This window comes from Trichomycterus rosablanca, chromosome 5 (assembly GCF_030014385.1).
Source record: "Trichomycterus rosablanca isolate fTriRos1 chromosome 5, fTriRos1.hap1, whole genome shotgun sequence".
Taxonomy (NCBI): domain Eukaryota; kingdom Metazoa; phylum Chordata; class Actinopteri; order Siluriformes; family Trichomycteridae; genus Trichomycterus; species Trichomycterus rosablanca.
The window spans coordinates 43,759,671-43,775,173 of record NC_085992.1 but is presented as its reverse complement, the minus strand read 5'-3'; the positions used below and the strand labels follow the sequence as shown (position 1 = coordinate 43,775,173).

The 15,503-nt window shown below is 38.7% G+C and overlaps 1 protein-coding gene across 5 annotated transcripts in view; it reads left to right on the top strand.

Moving 5' to 3' along the window:
- cpeb3 (cytoplasmic polyadenylation element binding protein 3) overlaps positions 1 to 14,876 on the top strand; it is an 85,194-nt gene extending 70,318 nt beyond the window's left edge. For all 5 annotated transcript variants that reach the window (XM_062996198.1, XM_062996197.1, XM_062996195.1 and 2 more), the window contains 4 exons: positions 9,180 to 9,298; positions 9,813 to 9,927; positions 10,678 to 10,859; positions 14,494 to 14,876. In XM_062996198.1, the coding sequence (XP_062852268.1) occupies positions 9,180 to 9,298; positions 9,813 to 9,927; positions 10,678 to 10,859; positions 14,494 to 14,721 (644 nt within the window). In that variant the 3' untranslated portion in view covers positions 14,722 to 14,876. The remainder of the gene's footprint in view (positions 1 to 9,179; positions 9,299 to 9,812; positions 9,928 to 10,677; positions 10,860 to 14,493) is intronic.
- Positions 14,877 to 15,503: the final 627 nt, after the last annotated feature.

Sequence of the window (15,503 nt, the reverse complement as noted above, 5' to 3'; positions counted from 1 at the left end):
GGCTGTTAAACCAATGAAATACAAAGCATTTGTTTTGACATGTACCCGAGCCAATGACAAATAATATTGATCAAAAATGAAACCAGTTTACTCCAAAAGGAGGATTTTTAAGTGTCCGTCCTAGTGTTGCGTGAATGGAGGACTGTCAGCTGAAAAGCCGGACTGTCCGACCTTAAACCGGAGGGCTGGCCACCCTAAGTGAGACCTACCTCTGTAGAGTATTGCACAGGTTTCCAGACCACAGTGTTCTGGTTGTGTTATTCAAGGAGCAATTTGAGATGCAACCTAGTGCCATGATTGCAGTTTTAAATAGTTTGAAGAATCTCTCTTTTTTAATATGATTTCAGTTTGTTGTTATCTGGGTTTACATTTTAAGTCATAGATTTACACACCAGGTTACACTGTATGTTTCACTATTTACAATAGGTAAGCTCAGGGACTACTAAAGAGGAAATGGTTTTTGAGAAATCCCCCCCAGACAATACAACTGAAAGAAGGTGTATTTGGGTATGTTTTTATATAGCAAATTGTTATAGTGGCGCTTAGGTGGCACAGCGTTAAAACATGCTAGCACACCAGAGCTGACATTTCAAACTCGTCGGTTCGAAACTCTGCCATCCGGGTCGGCTGGGTGCCTACATGAACAACGATTGGCAGTTCATACAGGGTTGTAGCCGGATAGGGACCTCATAACTAAGGCAATTACGCATAACTAAAGGCTGTTTGACGCACAGGGTCAAGGAATAATGCGTTGATCAGGCTCTCTGTACACAAAGCTGATCTGCTTATGAACTCGCCTTGTGCAGGTTAAAAGATGCAGTCGGCTACTGCACACGTGTTGGAGGGGGCATGTGACAGTTTTGCCCTCCTCAATCAGAGCAAGGATCGGCATCAGTAGAGAGGAAGCATAATTGGGAATTGGGTCATCGGATACGCTAAAAAGTCGGGAGAAATGCATAAACAAAAATATAAAAAAGGAGGTTGTTCTGGTTTAACTGATTTCATGTTACTTTAGTTAATATTTTTAACTACAGTTAAGTAATTGGCTTGGATTTGTGATCACTTTACTTTTTTGACCTGAGCTTGAATTTTGAGCATGATACACACATTTTTTATTGAGGTAAGCTATTTAAACAGCTTACCTTTACCTTGACCGGTGGGTTGTGGTTTTGCTGAAACACCCAGCTGTATTTTCTGTTATTATTCTATCATTATTCTGGTATTATTCTATTTGCAATGCACTGGCAGCTAAACAGTCCTGGACCATAATATTATATTCATCATACTTAATAACTGGCACAGTGTTGTTGGGTTCAAATGCCTTACCTTTGGCGCCCAGGTGGCGCAGTGGGATATTTCGCTAGCACACCAGCGCTGAGATTCTGAACTCATCGGTTCGAAACTCGGTGTTGCCACCGGTCAGCTGGGGGGACCATGTGGGTGGGTTCTTCAAACGCTGTGTAAGGACCCTGATTGGCAGATAGAGGCGTCTGTGCAGAATGCATAGGTGAAAAAGTCAAAGTTGCTTTATTGTCAAAACTGCAATATGTACAGGACATATAGAGGATTGAAATTGCGTTTCTTTCTGACCCATGGTGCAACATTAAACATTAATTAAACAATAAACCTAGAATAAAAGAAGAATATAAAAATAGAATAAGAATAAACACACTAAAGCGCAAATATATATACACTGACACAAATATGAAAATATAGAAGTAAAATGACCAAAAATGACCAAAAACGATTATCTGTAGATAGATTAAAGTGATGTGTGCATTGAAAAGATAATGGGGATGTAAGTTTTTGGAGAACAGGAAGCGAGTTGAGGATCCTGACCGCCTGGTGGATGGTGCTGTCCCTCAGTCGGCTGGTCTTGGCCCGTAGACTCCGCAGTCTCCTTCCTGATGGCAGCAGACTTTAAAAAAAAAAAAAAAAAGGGTTGGAGAAGGTGTGAGCAACAATATACCCACCTCGACTGCAGTCAGGGATCCCCCAGCAGTGGAAGACAAATTGACTATGCTAAATTGGGTGAAAATGGAAGAAAATGCATAAATAAAATAGATTTATTTTTCTGTTCCACTGTTCTACTAGTTACTAAGGCTGAATAACTTAATTTTTGTTTCATCTGTCAGAATTACTACAGTAAAATGTAGACGCCGTTCAAACTGCATCTACAACTGCCAGTTGTAACCTAGGGGTTAAGGTGCAGGGCCAGTAATCAAAAGGTTGCCGATTCAAGCCTCACCACTGCCAGGTTGCTACTGTTGGGCCCTTGAGCAAGGCCCTTAACCCTCAAATGCTTAGACTGTAAACTGTCACAGTACTGTAAGTTGCTTTGAATAAATGCATCTGCTAAATGCTGAAAATGTAAATGTAAAAAAGCTAAATAGATTTTTTACACCAAAAAATTGAGTTGCAATATGTATATTTTCAACCGTGGAAATATATCATATAAAACCTGCATAACTGTAAACAACTTAAATTCATATCACACAAAAGGTTGGTGAATAAAGAAGTTTGTGTTCCGATCATTTTGGTCAGCACGGGTGTTGTGCATGTGGCAGAGGAATTGCAGTGTGAAATTAGAAGCGACTACATTAGGAGTAAAAATGGTTAAAACCATGCATTTCATTGTTGGAGGGGAGGGTGTTTAAACACCACTAGTGGAAAAACTTTGGTTTGTTTAATTTATTCAATTAAAAATAACTTGAACTGTTTTGGACAGTTTTTAAAGCACAGCGCTAATAATATATTTATGCCGTAAATTATGCAGTATAAATTGTGGAGCAACTCTTTACCAGCGCATGTTTCTGTTGCTGGACACTATATGTCATTATATCGCCCACTCCTAATCTGCAGCTAGATTTTAGGTGTTGCCAAGCCAACACTCCTGTGGTACCCCATCATTTGAATCCACCACCCCCTGGAATTCTTCCGTTTACAGTTTAACCACAGGGTTTAGCATGTGCTTTACAGGCATTGGCAACAATGGCAGGGCCAGTGATAGCTCAGTGGTTAAGGTACTGGACTAGTAAACAGAAGGTTGCCGGTTCAAGCCCCGCCACCACCAAGTTGCCACTGTTGGGTCCCTGAGCAAGGCCCTTAACCCTCAATTGCTCATTGTGTTCCGCTCACTGTGTAAGTCGCTTTGGATAAAAGCATCTGCTAAATGCTGAAAATGTAAATGATTTTTGGAACATTCTGTCCTGCGCCATGTCAGTCCAGTAGTTTTTATTTGGAGTATGCATTGCTAGAATCCCTGTGGATCAGAGGCGCTGGGTGCCTGTGTTCAGATTGTTGCCTGTGAGTGTTGTTTTAGAATGCTGGATTAGCATTGCTGACTAGTGATGAGCAGAATGCCAGTTTAGGGATTGGCTTATAACTACTAACTTTGACATTTATAATCTATGGTTTTAGATGGGGCAGTTTTGACATAATTATTGTTAGTAGGACTTGCTTAGGTTTTTGTGGAATGAAACATGTCAGAATTATTATTATTATCACTATTTTTATCATCATTACTATTATTGTCATACCTCTTAGTACAGTGGTATGCGATTTGGGATGCATTCCAAAGCAGTCTATTCCTGTGTAGTTGTAGATCCTGGTACCTGGGCATCCATATACAGGGTGTCTCAAAAGTAAGGAAACACCCATTTAACACCCTGTGGGTGTGGGGCAAATGAATAAAATTAACATGACTTACACCATTGTTTTTCTGGTAAAATGTACTACTAATTTAACGTGTCACATGCCTGCCTTTCCATTAAAAAAAACTAAAGTTTAATCCAAGATGGTTTGATTCAACGTCCACACTGGTGACATGGTCTAACAGGTTTCCCCCTTCTTCCTGTAGCGTGTGTCTAAAATTAGATCACCACCTGCCAACCCGTCTTTATTTTATGTGAGTGTTTCCTTAATTTTAAGAAACCCTGTATATACACCGGTCAGCCATAACATTAAAACCACCTCCTTGTTTCTACACTCACTGTCCATTTAATCAGCTCCACTTATTGACTGCTGTTTGAGTCGGTCATCTTCTAGACCTTCATAAGTGGTCACAGGATGCTGCCCACAGGGCGCTATTGGCTGGATATTTTTGGTTGGTGGACTATTCTCAGTCCAGCAGTGACAGTGAGGTGTTTAAAAACTCCATCAGCATCGCTGTGTCTTATCCACTCATACCAGCACAACACACACTAACACACCACCACCATGTCAGTGTCACTGCAGTGCTGAGAATGATCCACCACCCAAATATTACCTACTCTGTAGTGGTCCTGGGAGAGTCCTGACCATTGAAGAACAGCATGAAAAGGAGGCTAACAAAGCATGCAGAGAAACAGATGGACTACAGTTAGTAATTGTAGAACTACAAAGTGCTTCTATATGGTAAGTTGAGCTGATAAAATGGACAGTGAGTGTAGAAACAAGGAGGTGGTTTTAATGTTATGACTGATCGGTGTGTGTTGCTAATGAAGTGGTCAGTAAGTATTGAACAGTATTTAGTATTCCTAACAACACTGCTGCACCTGATACACTTGTCATTATAGTGCTGAAAATTGTCCTCCACCAAAGATCATTTGGTCAGTGGGGGACATAGTGTTCATAGCAACAGATGGCATACAGTCAGTAATTGTATACCTGCAAAGTTAACTTGTATTACGTTCTTCTTGATACAAATAAATAGTATTTTTCTTTTTGTTTTATATGTTTTTTTTTTATAAAATAACATTGAAATCGTGTATTTCCTACTGGATTCAAATAATTTAACCTCAAACTGTGTGTGGCACAATTCTTTCAGATTCTGGCAGTAAGTGATAAATTGTTCAACCAAATCACTTGTTTCTTTTCTCCAAATATAAAAAAAGATGGTTGGTAATTTGAGAAGGGAGGATATTTACTTTTAAAGTTTGCAGTGTGACGGTGTCACTGCGGCTCTTCTGATTGGCTGTTCCCGTCATGTTTTCTTCCTCAGTCTGTTTGTGTAGTCAGGTCATGCTCAATTGGTCTGTACTTTGTCAACACAACTCTGCTGTATATCAGACTCTGTGGTCAGGTAGTGTCACATTGTACACTGTCCTGTAGGGGCTGTTGCTCAGTGTTCTGTTTGAGCTACGTCTGAGCTGTAGTCTTTATGGATTAATCCCTGTATCCCTCCACACGCTCATAAATCTGAAAAGTAGATAAGAGCACTGCTTTTATAGACACAGAGGAGGGTGGGTTTATCCTGTCTTTTACTGCTACTGTAATGAAACACAACCATCAGTCATGCTATGCTGAGTGTGTTAGGCTTGGGATGTCACTTAAAAGTAAATAAAATGAATAAAAATGACCAACAAATTTGTATTATATAAAACGTGTCTGTTTTTAAAAATGAGAATAAATATTGGCTTGGTGGTTGGGGTTGTGTTGGAGATTCACCTTGGGATGTTCATTGGGTGCTTGTGCATTTTGGAGTTAGATGGCAAGTCTAAAGTAGACAACAAATGGTAGGCAGGTCCAAAGAGGATAAAAAATATAGGAACTAGTATACCCTTCTTATCAAACATTAGGCTGTGTCCCAAATCATACAGTACTTTGCGAAATAGAATGTCAAAATTCCATCAGCACCATTGATTACAAAATTTGCATACTATTGATGTAGTAGTACAGTGGTTCCTTGTAACTCAATGTCCCCTAAACTCAAAATCTTTAAAACTCAACACTCTTCTTAGAGAAATTTGTACCCTTAAACTCAACGTGTGTGCGACTGCTGCTTTGCTCAGCGCTCGGCTTGAGATGAATCTGCATTTGTGTGGAATAATCGTCAAATTTACTCTGAAAGCTCCACATGTATCTATATTCAGCTGGATTTTTCTCCTGTTTCACTTTAAGCTTTTGTTACAGTCGAGGTTCTGAGAGATTGTAAGAATCAGTTTTTCCAAGAGAGTCTAAAACGCTTATCGTAAAAAAAATTATAGTAATGTAACTTAATATATTAAAAGAACAACATAGAAACACTAAACCTCTGTTAATTATTACTGCTTATAAGTCCTCTCCACTAATTAACAAGCACAAGAAAACAATAAAGAAGTAAAGGTCAGGTGCAGTTTTTATTGTATTTTGATTGATTTGTGTTATTTTCAGTGTGTAAGTGTCAAAAACAACCCCATTATTTTACATAAGCCTAAAATATATGCAGCTCTACGGGACCATGGAACACATTAACAGGTTTCCCATACATCCTTATGGGAAAAAATACCTTAAAACTCAACACTTCTGCAGCAATTACAGCTGCAAGTTTATTTTTGGATATGCCTTACAGGCTTTGCACATAGGGATTTGGGCAAATTATCCCATTTTTCATGGCAGATCCTCTCAAGCTCTGTCAGAGTGGATGGCGATCCTCTGAAAACTCTGTCACTTTTAGGTGTCTTCTTAGGTGTTAAAGGGGGTTTAGGTTGGACTTTGGCTAGGTCACTCAAGAAGGTTCAGAAAGTTTTTTAAGGATGTCTTTGCGTTTCTCTGAATTTATTAATTCCTTATGTTTTACCTGTCTCCCTGTCCTGCAGAAGCACTTCCACAGCATAATATTGCCACTGCCATTTTTTTTATTGTAGGTAGAGTATTATCCAGATAATGTTTTTTTTCTTACCTTAATATATTGTATTAATTTTATTTTTACTTCTTTATATGACCTCTTTTCTTATCTCTGAGTGTTTCTCAGGGTTTATCCTAGGACCCAAAGTTTTTGACTTAAGTAGAGCTTATTTAAATGTTCCTACTTTCTTTCCTCTGCCCTCTCTCCCCCTGTTTCTTTTCCTCTCTGATGGACAGAACATGGTGTTCCATTATTCTCATGTGGCTCTGTGCAGTCTTGGCCCTGATTTTTGTTTCAGTGCTACAGTCCTTTGGAGAAAAGTGCTTATGTACACTCAAATACTCTCTTTCTTCTTTCTCTTTCTGCAGTAGGACTGGACAATATGACGATATACGCTGTTTGATGATGGAAAAATGTACAGATTTTGCTATATTAGAGCTTGTTAGATCTGTGATGATTGACCTGACTGTGAAGAGTGAATTTGTTGTTAAAAAGTAACAGCCAACATTAACACCAGAGTGCTGGCTATGGGATGAAAGCAAGCTATTTCAAGCTGAAAGAATCTGTCAGAGCCATTGCACAGACTTTGGGCGAAGTTAATGCTACATTTAAAATTTTTGTGAATAAGAAAGTAACCACTGGTGTACTAACAACATCAGTTGATGACAAACATTATGAAAGTTGTGAAGAAATTTTTTTTTCTTATTAAAAACCTCCACATGGTAATGGTAAAACAGCTTATTAGCTGCAATAACTTTTAAGGCCAGACAAGAATTTATAAGGAAATGACCCACATAATGTCTAAAGCATAGTTTTATGGATTACTGAGAAGAGATTAACATCTACCAAAGTAATAGAAAGGCCACTGTGTTCTGCTCATAATTTAACAAATGTAAGCATGGTGGGGATAGTGCCATGTCTTAGGGTTGCATGGGTGTCTCTGAAATAGATTCATTATCTTCTTTGATCATTAAATTATGATGGTCTAAATAAAATGAATTAAAAAAAAGAGCATTCTCTTTGCCAATTTAGAAATAAATGAATTCAGTCTTAATCACGAGGCAATATTATAACCCAAAACACTGTCAGCACAAAAGAGTACTTCATTGGAAGAAAAAAGTGGTAGGTTTTAGACTGGTAGCACTGTTGCCTCACAGCAAGCAGGTCCTGGGTTCGAGTACCAGGTGGGCTCCTTTCTGTGTGAAGTTTGCATGTTCTACCCGTGTCCACGTGGGTTTCCTCCGGGTGCTCCGGTTTCCTCCCACATTCCAAAGACATGCAAGTGAGGTGAATTGGAGATACTAAATTGTCCATGGCTGTGTTTGATATAACCTTGTGAACTGATGAATCTTGTGTAACGAGTAACTACCGTTCCTGTCATGAATGTAACCAAAGTGTAAAACATGACGTTAAAATCCTAATAAACAAACAAATGATCCCAGATGTGTTAAGTGTAAAACAAATACAAAAGAATTGGCCATGTTGTTCCAATACCTTCAAATGGGACTGTTTATTATGCAATGTTGGTATTTAATTAATTTATAAATAGTTGGAACTTATACATATTTGTTTAAAAAATGAAGTTCTTGTTTACAAATCTGTCTAAAAGATTTCTGGATAATGTTTATCCAGCAACATTAATTATTCATGTGATAGTGTAGTATGGTGTGCTAATTAATTATTATATCTGGGTTCATTGCACAGTGTACAATGTATTTAAAATATTGCTCTTTTGTCAAGGTTGGCTTTTAAACCTCGGATATCACCTTATTCTGACAGCAAATATGTCTGGATGGTCTATTTCAATCTTGAGAACCATCAAAAAATATCAGCCATGAATGAAAAGCTACTAAAACAGTGACACTGTCTTCAGTCTAATGAGTCTTACTTCATACAGCAATTGATGCTGATTTTGCTTCTCAGCACCTTTAAAATCATTGGACTACAAAGCTTAGACAGTGATACTCATGTTCCAGCAGCTTCTAATTCATCTTGTTTTTGGTGGTTCTTAGATTACTTGTTCGTTGATCTATGTATTTCATGAATCTTTTTGGTGCAGTTATATTAGATATAGTGTATCATTATCGCTAACAAGAAATTAGGTCTTCCCTTCTTATCTTTAAAGAAATACAGGAGGTAAAATCTAGAGATGTTTATATAAGTTAGTGGTGATTTTTGTGGCTGTGCTTTTGAAGAAGAAGAAGAAGAATGCCTTTATTTGTCATATATAAATATACAGATGTAGAGTACAATGAAATTTTTTATTCGCATATCCATGCTTGTTTGGAAGCTGGGGTCAGAGTGCAGGGTCAGCTATTGTACGGCGCCCCTAGAGCAGAGAGGGTTAAGGGCCTTGCTCACGGGCCCAACAGTGGCTGCATGGCAGAGCTGGGATTCGAACTCTCAACCTTTCAGTTGATAGCCCAAAGCCCTACCCACTAGGTTACCACTGTTCCAAACAATGTAGTATGTGGTGTTTAATTGTATTATGTTGTATTTTATGCAGTTTTTAATGTTTCCAAATAACAGCGCAGAATCAACACCTGGCCTGGAGTGACCGTAGTGTGTCTTATCTCTCTCTCTCTCTGTGCAGGTTATGCCTTCCTACTTTTCCAGGAGGAAAGTTCAGTTCAGGCACTAATTGACGCCTGTATTGAGGAAGATGGAAAGCTGTATTTGTGCGTTTCCAGCCCCACCATTAAAGATAAACCGGTAAGTTTAAAAACCAAGTGACGTTTCTCCACTTTGCATCCAGATGTTATTCATATAAACAGTAACTTGCATTCTATTGAGTAGTCTAGACATTGCACATCTGAAGGGCCCTAGTAACCAGCATTTAAACTGATTTAAAAGGATTTACGCAGACTGTTATCAACCAATCAGCATGATGTGTTGATTGCTAATCAGTACATCAGCATTCAGTGGTTCTAAGCAGTGTTTATGCATGTGTGTTTGAGCTGTGGCTCTGAAAAGAAATGACTGAATTTAATTAGTTGTTGAGTTTCAGATCTGTTAGCTTCTATGAAAAATCGCTTTGTGGTTACCCTAAATGTCAGATTTGCAGTTTGTTTTGGGGTTTTATTGTGGATTAATTGTGATTGTGATTTTACTGCATGCATTTCACACTCATAATTAAAGTTAAACAATTTAATTAATAAACAGTTGCAGTGCAGCTTTTCAGGAAGCATTCTTTTTTAATTAATGTTGACACTTTTTTGTTCTTCAGGTCCAGATTCGCCCATGGAACCTGAGCGACAGTGACTTTGTGATGGATGGTTCCCAGCCTCTGGACCCTCGCAAGACCATCTTTGTGGGAGGCGTCCCCCGACCTTTACGTGCAGGTCAGGAAAAGTTCATCAGGCTATAGGATAATATTTATATCGGTTTGGGGGTCACCAAGGTGGATATTTGTTTGTCAATGATTGCAGATGTTAGGTGAGCATTACTTTTTTAGTTGGTTGGCTAGCAGTGGTTTCTGCCTTGCATCTTTCTAATGAATTCCATTTTTGTCTTCTCTTTTATATCGTAAAGTCATTAGCACGCAAGTTAAAGCTAGATACTTCTGCAGTTCTTAACATGTTTTTTTTGGGATCTGTGTGACACCCTGGTTGAGTTGTTGCTGTTGAGTCTAAGATAATTTGACAGATCAGCCATTCTTGCTTATTCATACTTCATTCGTCTTTCCACAAGTCCTAACACTGCCTTCAATTATATGATAATAATATTCGGTGAAACACTAATTTAGTAGTATAAATTATTATATCTGTAGGGGGAATATGGCTCTTCAAAAAAAGTTGGACACCCTTGGAAATCTTGAATTATATTTTACAGGGCTGGCTGAAATTTATCTTAATTTATCACCAATTAAATTTGATTAACTGAGTAACCAGTAATGGCATAATTACCTACAAAGGTAATGTGTGTTGATTGCTTTTGCTTCCTAAATAAGTTAAATTAAATTGCAAAATATATACTTTACTCCTCTAAATAAAATTCTAGTACATGCATGTATTTATTCTACCTGTTGCGGTTTGGTTATATTTTAAGGTCATAAAACAGGTTTGTGCTTGTATTACTGTCTGTGATTGCAGTGGAGTTAGCGATGATTATGGACCGGCTGTATGGAGGCGTGTGCTATGCTGGTATTGATACTGATCCTGAATTGAAGTACCCAAAAGGAGCAGGTCGAGTGGCTTTCTCCAATCAACAAAGCTACATCGCTGCCATCAGCGCTCGATTCGTCCAGCTGCAGCACAATGACATCGACAAGCGGGTAAGTACACAAGTTGTGTACAGGAAGTGTTCCTGTGGCTTAAGGCTGCAACCACCTAATGTTTTTATTTCGGATAGTGAAGCACCAATGTGATTCATTCTTCTGTGATGTCAATACTAAGTGCTGCAAATGTAAAATGTAAATGTAGTTTGCATTCAAGGATATGTAGAAAAGCTTTGACTATATAGATGTACAATTAAAACTCATATAATAAATTATAATTATAAATGTATGTTTATATAGTACCGCATCTGTGTATTCAGAGTAAAATTATAGTAATTTCAAAGAAGTGCACTTCCTCATTAGTCTGGGTAATTTACTGGGTGCTTTATACAGATTCATTTATTGTTGGTCTTTCCCAAAATGTATTCCTGATAAACTGTGTGTGGATAAAAAGTGCAAAATTACAAAAAAAACAACAACATGGAAAATGGCAAGCTGTTTGTTCTTGCTTACACAATGTTCTAAAAAAAAAAAAAAGGTTCTGTATCTCACCCCCAGAGTCCAGCAGAAACACATTTAATATGTTTGCCAACGTCCCAATTCATCACGTAACTGTGTCTTATGTTGCCCACACACATTTACACTTCTCATTTGGGATCTACAAAAATCTAAGCCTTATTTGGTACTCCATACTAAAGTTCCTAAATCTGAAAACTAAGTGAAAATCTCTTGAATTAAAAATTAATTTAACAAACATTGTATCAGCCGTGGTGTGTGTATGTTGAGTCCATAGAGTTTCTTTCAAGATATATAAACATACACTGATCAGCCATAAGATTAAATCCACCTCCTTGTTTCTACACTCACTGTCCATTTTATCAGCTCCACTTACCATATAGAAGCACTTTGTAGTTCTACAATTACTGACTGTAGTCCATCTGTTTCTCTGCATCCTTTTTTTTAGCCGATATCACCCTGTTCTTCAATGGTCAAGACCCCCACAGGACCACCACAGAGTAGGTATTATTTAGGTGGTGGATCATTTTCAGCACTGCAGTGACACTGACATGGTGATGGTGTGTTAGTGTGTGTTGTGCTGGTATGAGTGGATCAGACACAGCAGCGCTACTGGAGTTTTTAAATACCGTGTCCACTCTATTAGACACTCCTACCTAGTTGGTCTCATCCATTGCTGCTGTTTGAGTTGGTCATCTTCTAGACCTTCATCAGTGGTCACAAGACAATGCACACAGGGTGCTGTTGGCTGGATATTTTTGGTTGGTGGACTATTCTCAGTCCAGCAGTGACAGTGAGGTGTTTAAAAACTCCATCAGTGCTGCTGTGTCTGATCCACTTATACCAGCACAACACACACTAACACACCACCACCATGTCAGTGTCACTGCAGTGCTGAAAATGATCCACCACCCAAATAATACCTACTCTGTAGGGGTCCTGTGGGGGTCCTGACCATTGAAGAACAGCATAAAAGGGGGCTAACAAAGCATGCAGAGAAACAGATGGACTACAGTCAGTAATTGTATAACTACAAAGTGCTTCTATATGGTAAGTGAAGCTGATAAAATGGACAGTGAGTGTAGAAACAAGGAGGTGGTTTTAATGTTATGGCTGAACAGTGTATATACACACAAGCAGGTAGTTATTCTGCCATCATCCTCAGACTATCCTGATTTTATTTAAGAATACAGAGAAAATGGAAAGTCTGAAGCAGGCTGTGTAATCTGCTTGACCAGTTGCTTCTGGAGAGCTGACAGCCAATTGAAGTTACACACACGCCGTCTGGCTAATTATAGGTCTTGGCTTTTTTTACTATTGCGTGCACATGCATGGATCTGTTACCTATTTTAGGCGTGTTTTCCTGTTGGGTAGAACTGATGTTGAGCAGACGACCACTGGCAGGCTGCCTGGACGGTTGGATTGACTCAGGGCTGTATGTATGTGACAGAATCTTGTGCTGTCAACAACAGCCTCTTTTGGGTGTTTTTTTATATTCTGGCCTACCAACAGAAACGTCTTTCTTCACCCAGCACATTCGGTTTCCCTAGAACACTGTTTAATGTTACTGAAAGTGCCAGACTGGCACCACCATCTCATCATTTCATCCTGCACCCAAACTATTCTTCGGTTCTGTTTACACAGTGTGATGCTGCGTTTGCTTTTTGAGGTGTGATATTTAAAGAAAAGGCTGTGTGTCATTAATTTCGCTGTAACTTTGGGCCTTTGTGCCACAAAGGTGACTGTGACATTTCATATGTGCTTATTCTGTGTCTTGAATAGAGTTGGAGAGATAATAAAGAAAGAGTCTTTTTACTTTGGTATATTTTGGTAGTCATTACCAACGCTAGGACCATTTGACAATTTACTGTACCAATAAAGTATCACAGCATAGGTAGAAATCTCTTTATATAAAATATTTTATAGGCTGTTATATGCCAAAGCTTAGAAATAGGGGGAAAATGGACCAAATAAAAGGGAAGTGAAGTAAGATTAGATTAGTTATTTTAGATTTTTTATTTTTTATTTTTGTTGTGATAATTTGACATTTCCCCCCAAAATGCCTCAGTTTCCAACAATTGGGGTCAGACATTAATTTTTGTTTGTGGTCTACAACAGTGTTGCTTTGTTTACAAGATGTTTCTCCTCGTGTCTCTACATCTAGTATCTATCTAGTAGTTTAGCTCATTTTTACATTCAGGAAAAAGTGTGGTGATTGGACAGAATTGGCAGTCTTTGCATATACACTGATCAGCCATAACATTAAAACCACCTCCTTGTTTCTACATTTTATCAGCTCCACTTACCATATAGAAGCACTTTGTAGTTATACAATTACTGACTGTCGTCCATCTATTTCTCTACATACTTTTTTAGCCTGCTTTCACCCTGTTCTTCAATCTTCAGGACCCCCACAGGACAACTACATAGTAGGTATTATTTAGGTGGTGGATGATTCTCAGCACTTCAGTGACACTGACATGGTGGTGGTGTGTTAGTGTGTGTTGTGCTGGTATGAGTGGATCAGACACAGCAATGCTGATGGAGTTTTTAAACACCTCACTGTCACTGCTGGGCTGAGAATAGTCCAACAACCAAAAACATCGAGCCAACAGCACCCCGTGGGCAGCGTCCTGTGACCACTGATGAAGGTCTAGAAGATGACCAACTCAAACAGCAGCAGTAGATGAGCGATCGTCTCTGACTTTACATCTACAAGGTGGACCAACTAGGTAGGAGTGTCTAATAGAGTGGACAGTGAGTGGACACGATATTTAAAAACTCCATCAGCGCTGCTGTGTCTGATTCACTCATACCAGCACAACACACACTAACACACCACCACCATGTCAGTGTCACCGCAGTGCTGAGAATGATCCAACAGCCAAATAATACCAGCTCTGTAGTGGCCCTGGGAGAGTCCTGACCAGCATGAAATCAGGCTAAAACGTATGTAGAGAAATAGATGGAGTACAGTCAGTAAATGTGGAACTACAAAGTGCTTCTATATGGTAAGTGGATAAAATGGACAATGTGTGTAGAAACAAGGAGGTGGTCATAATGTTATGCCTCATCGGTGTATATACATAATATTACAAACCTAGTTTCTTAATAAACTGCCCTTTGCTCCCTGGATCAGTTTTTCAGTAGTAACTTATATCTTCTTTATCTGTAGGTGGAGGTCAAGCCGTATGTGCTGGACGATCAGATGTGTGACGAATGCCAGGGTGCCCGCTGTGGGGGCAAGTTTGCTCCGTTCTTCTGTGCCAATGTCACATGCCTGCAGTACTACTGCGAGTACTGCTGGGCCAGCATTCACTCGCGCGCCGGCCGCGAGTTCCACAAACCGCTGGTAAAGGAAGGAGGAGACCGACCACGCCACGTCTCCTTCCGCTGGAGCTGATGAGGGGGGCGCTTCGTCTCCCCTTCACTCCCATCCCATCTCATCCCATCTATCCCTTCAACCAACTAACCACCACCATCACGACTACAACCCAACATAACCTGGGTCAACTTTTATCTTTTCTTTTTAGGAGTACAAAAAAATCACAGCTCTTACTATTTGTCCACTATACTCTCTGCTAACGTTCAGACAAATAAGAGGTTTGAGTCCCTCTGCTCAGAAAAATTTGCACTTTGGCACACATGTACACACACTTGATGTTAGCTAGGTCATGAGATACTGTTCTTTTCCATATTTTCCAGTTTTTATTTCAGTGTTCCCTATAGGATATCATTAGATCAGTGATACTATATACACATCTATATACATCTATATACTTATATATTTAAAAAAAAGAATATATTTTTGTTTTGTTTTTTAATCTATCTATAAACATAGATAATTCATTTGAGATTTTTTGTGAGGAGCATGCACTTATTTTCAAAAATAGTATATGATTGCCCCTAAAATGTGAGACAAAAAATTACCAAAGGTAAAATGAAAAGATTAGTTATAGGTGGCAAAATAATGTAGCAAAATTAAGCAATCATGGCATTCAGTAGTAAAAAAAAAAAACAGTAATTCACCCAAACTAAATTTTGCTTAGTACTATTAATACCTCATGTGCACAATTCTTTCTTTGCTTTTAATTTTTAGGCCTTTATTTTTTAAATAATATTATTTTTAGTGTTATGTACATGTAATGCTGCAATAGCTTCTGCTGCTAAATCCATGGTATATGA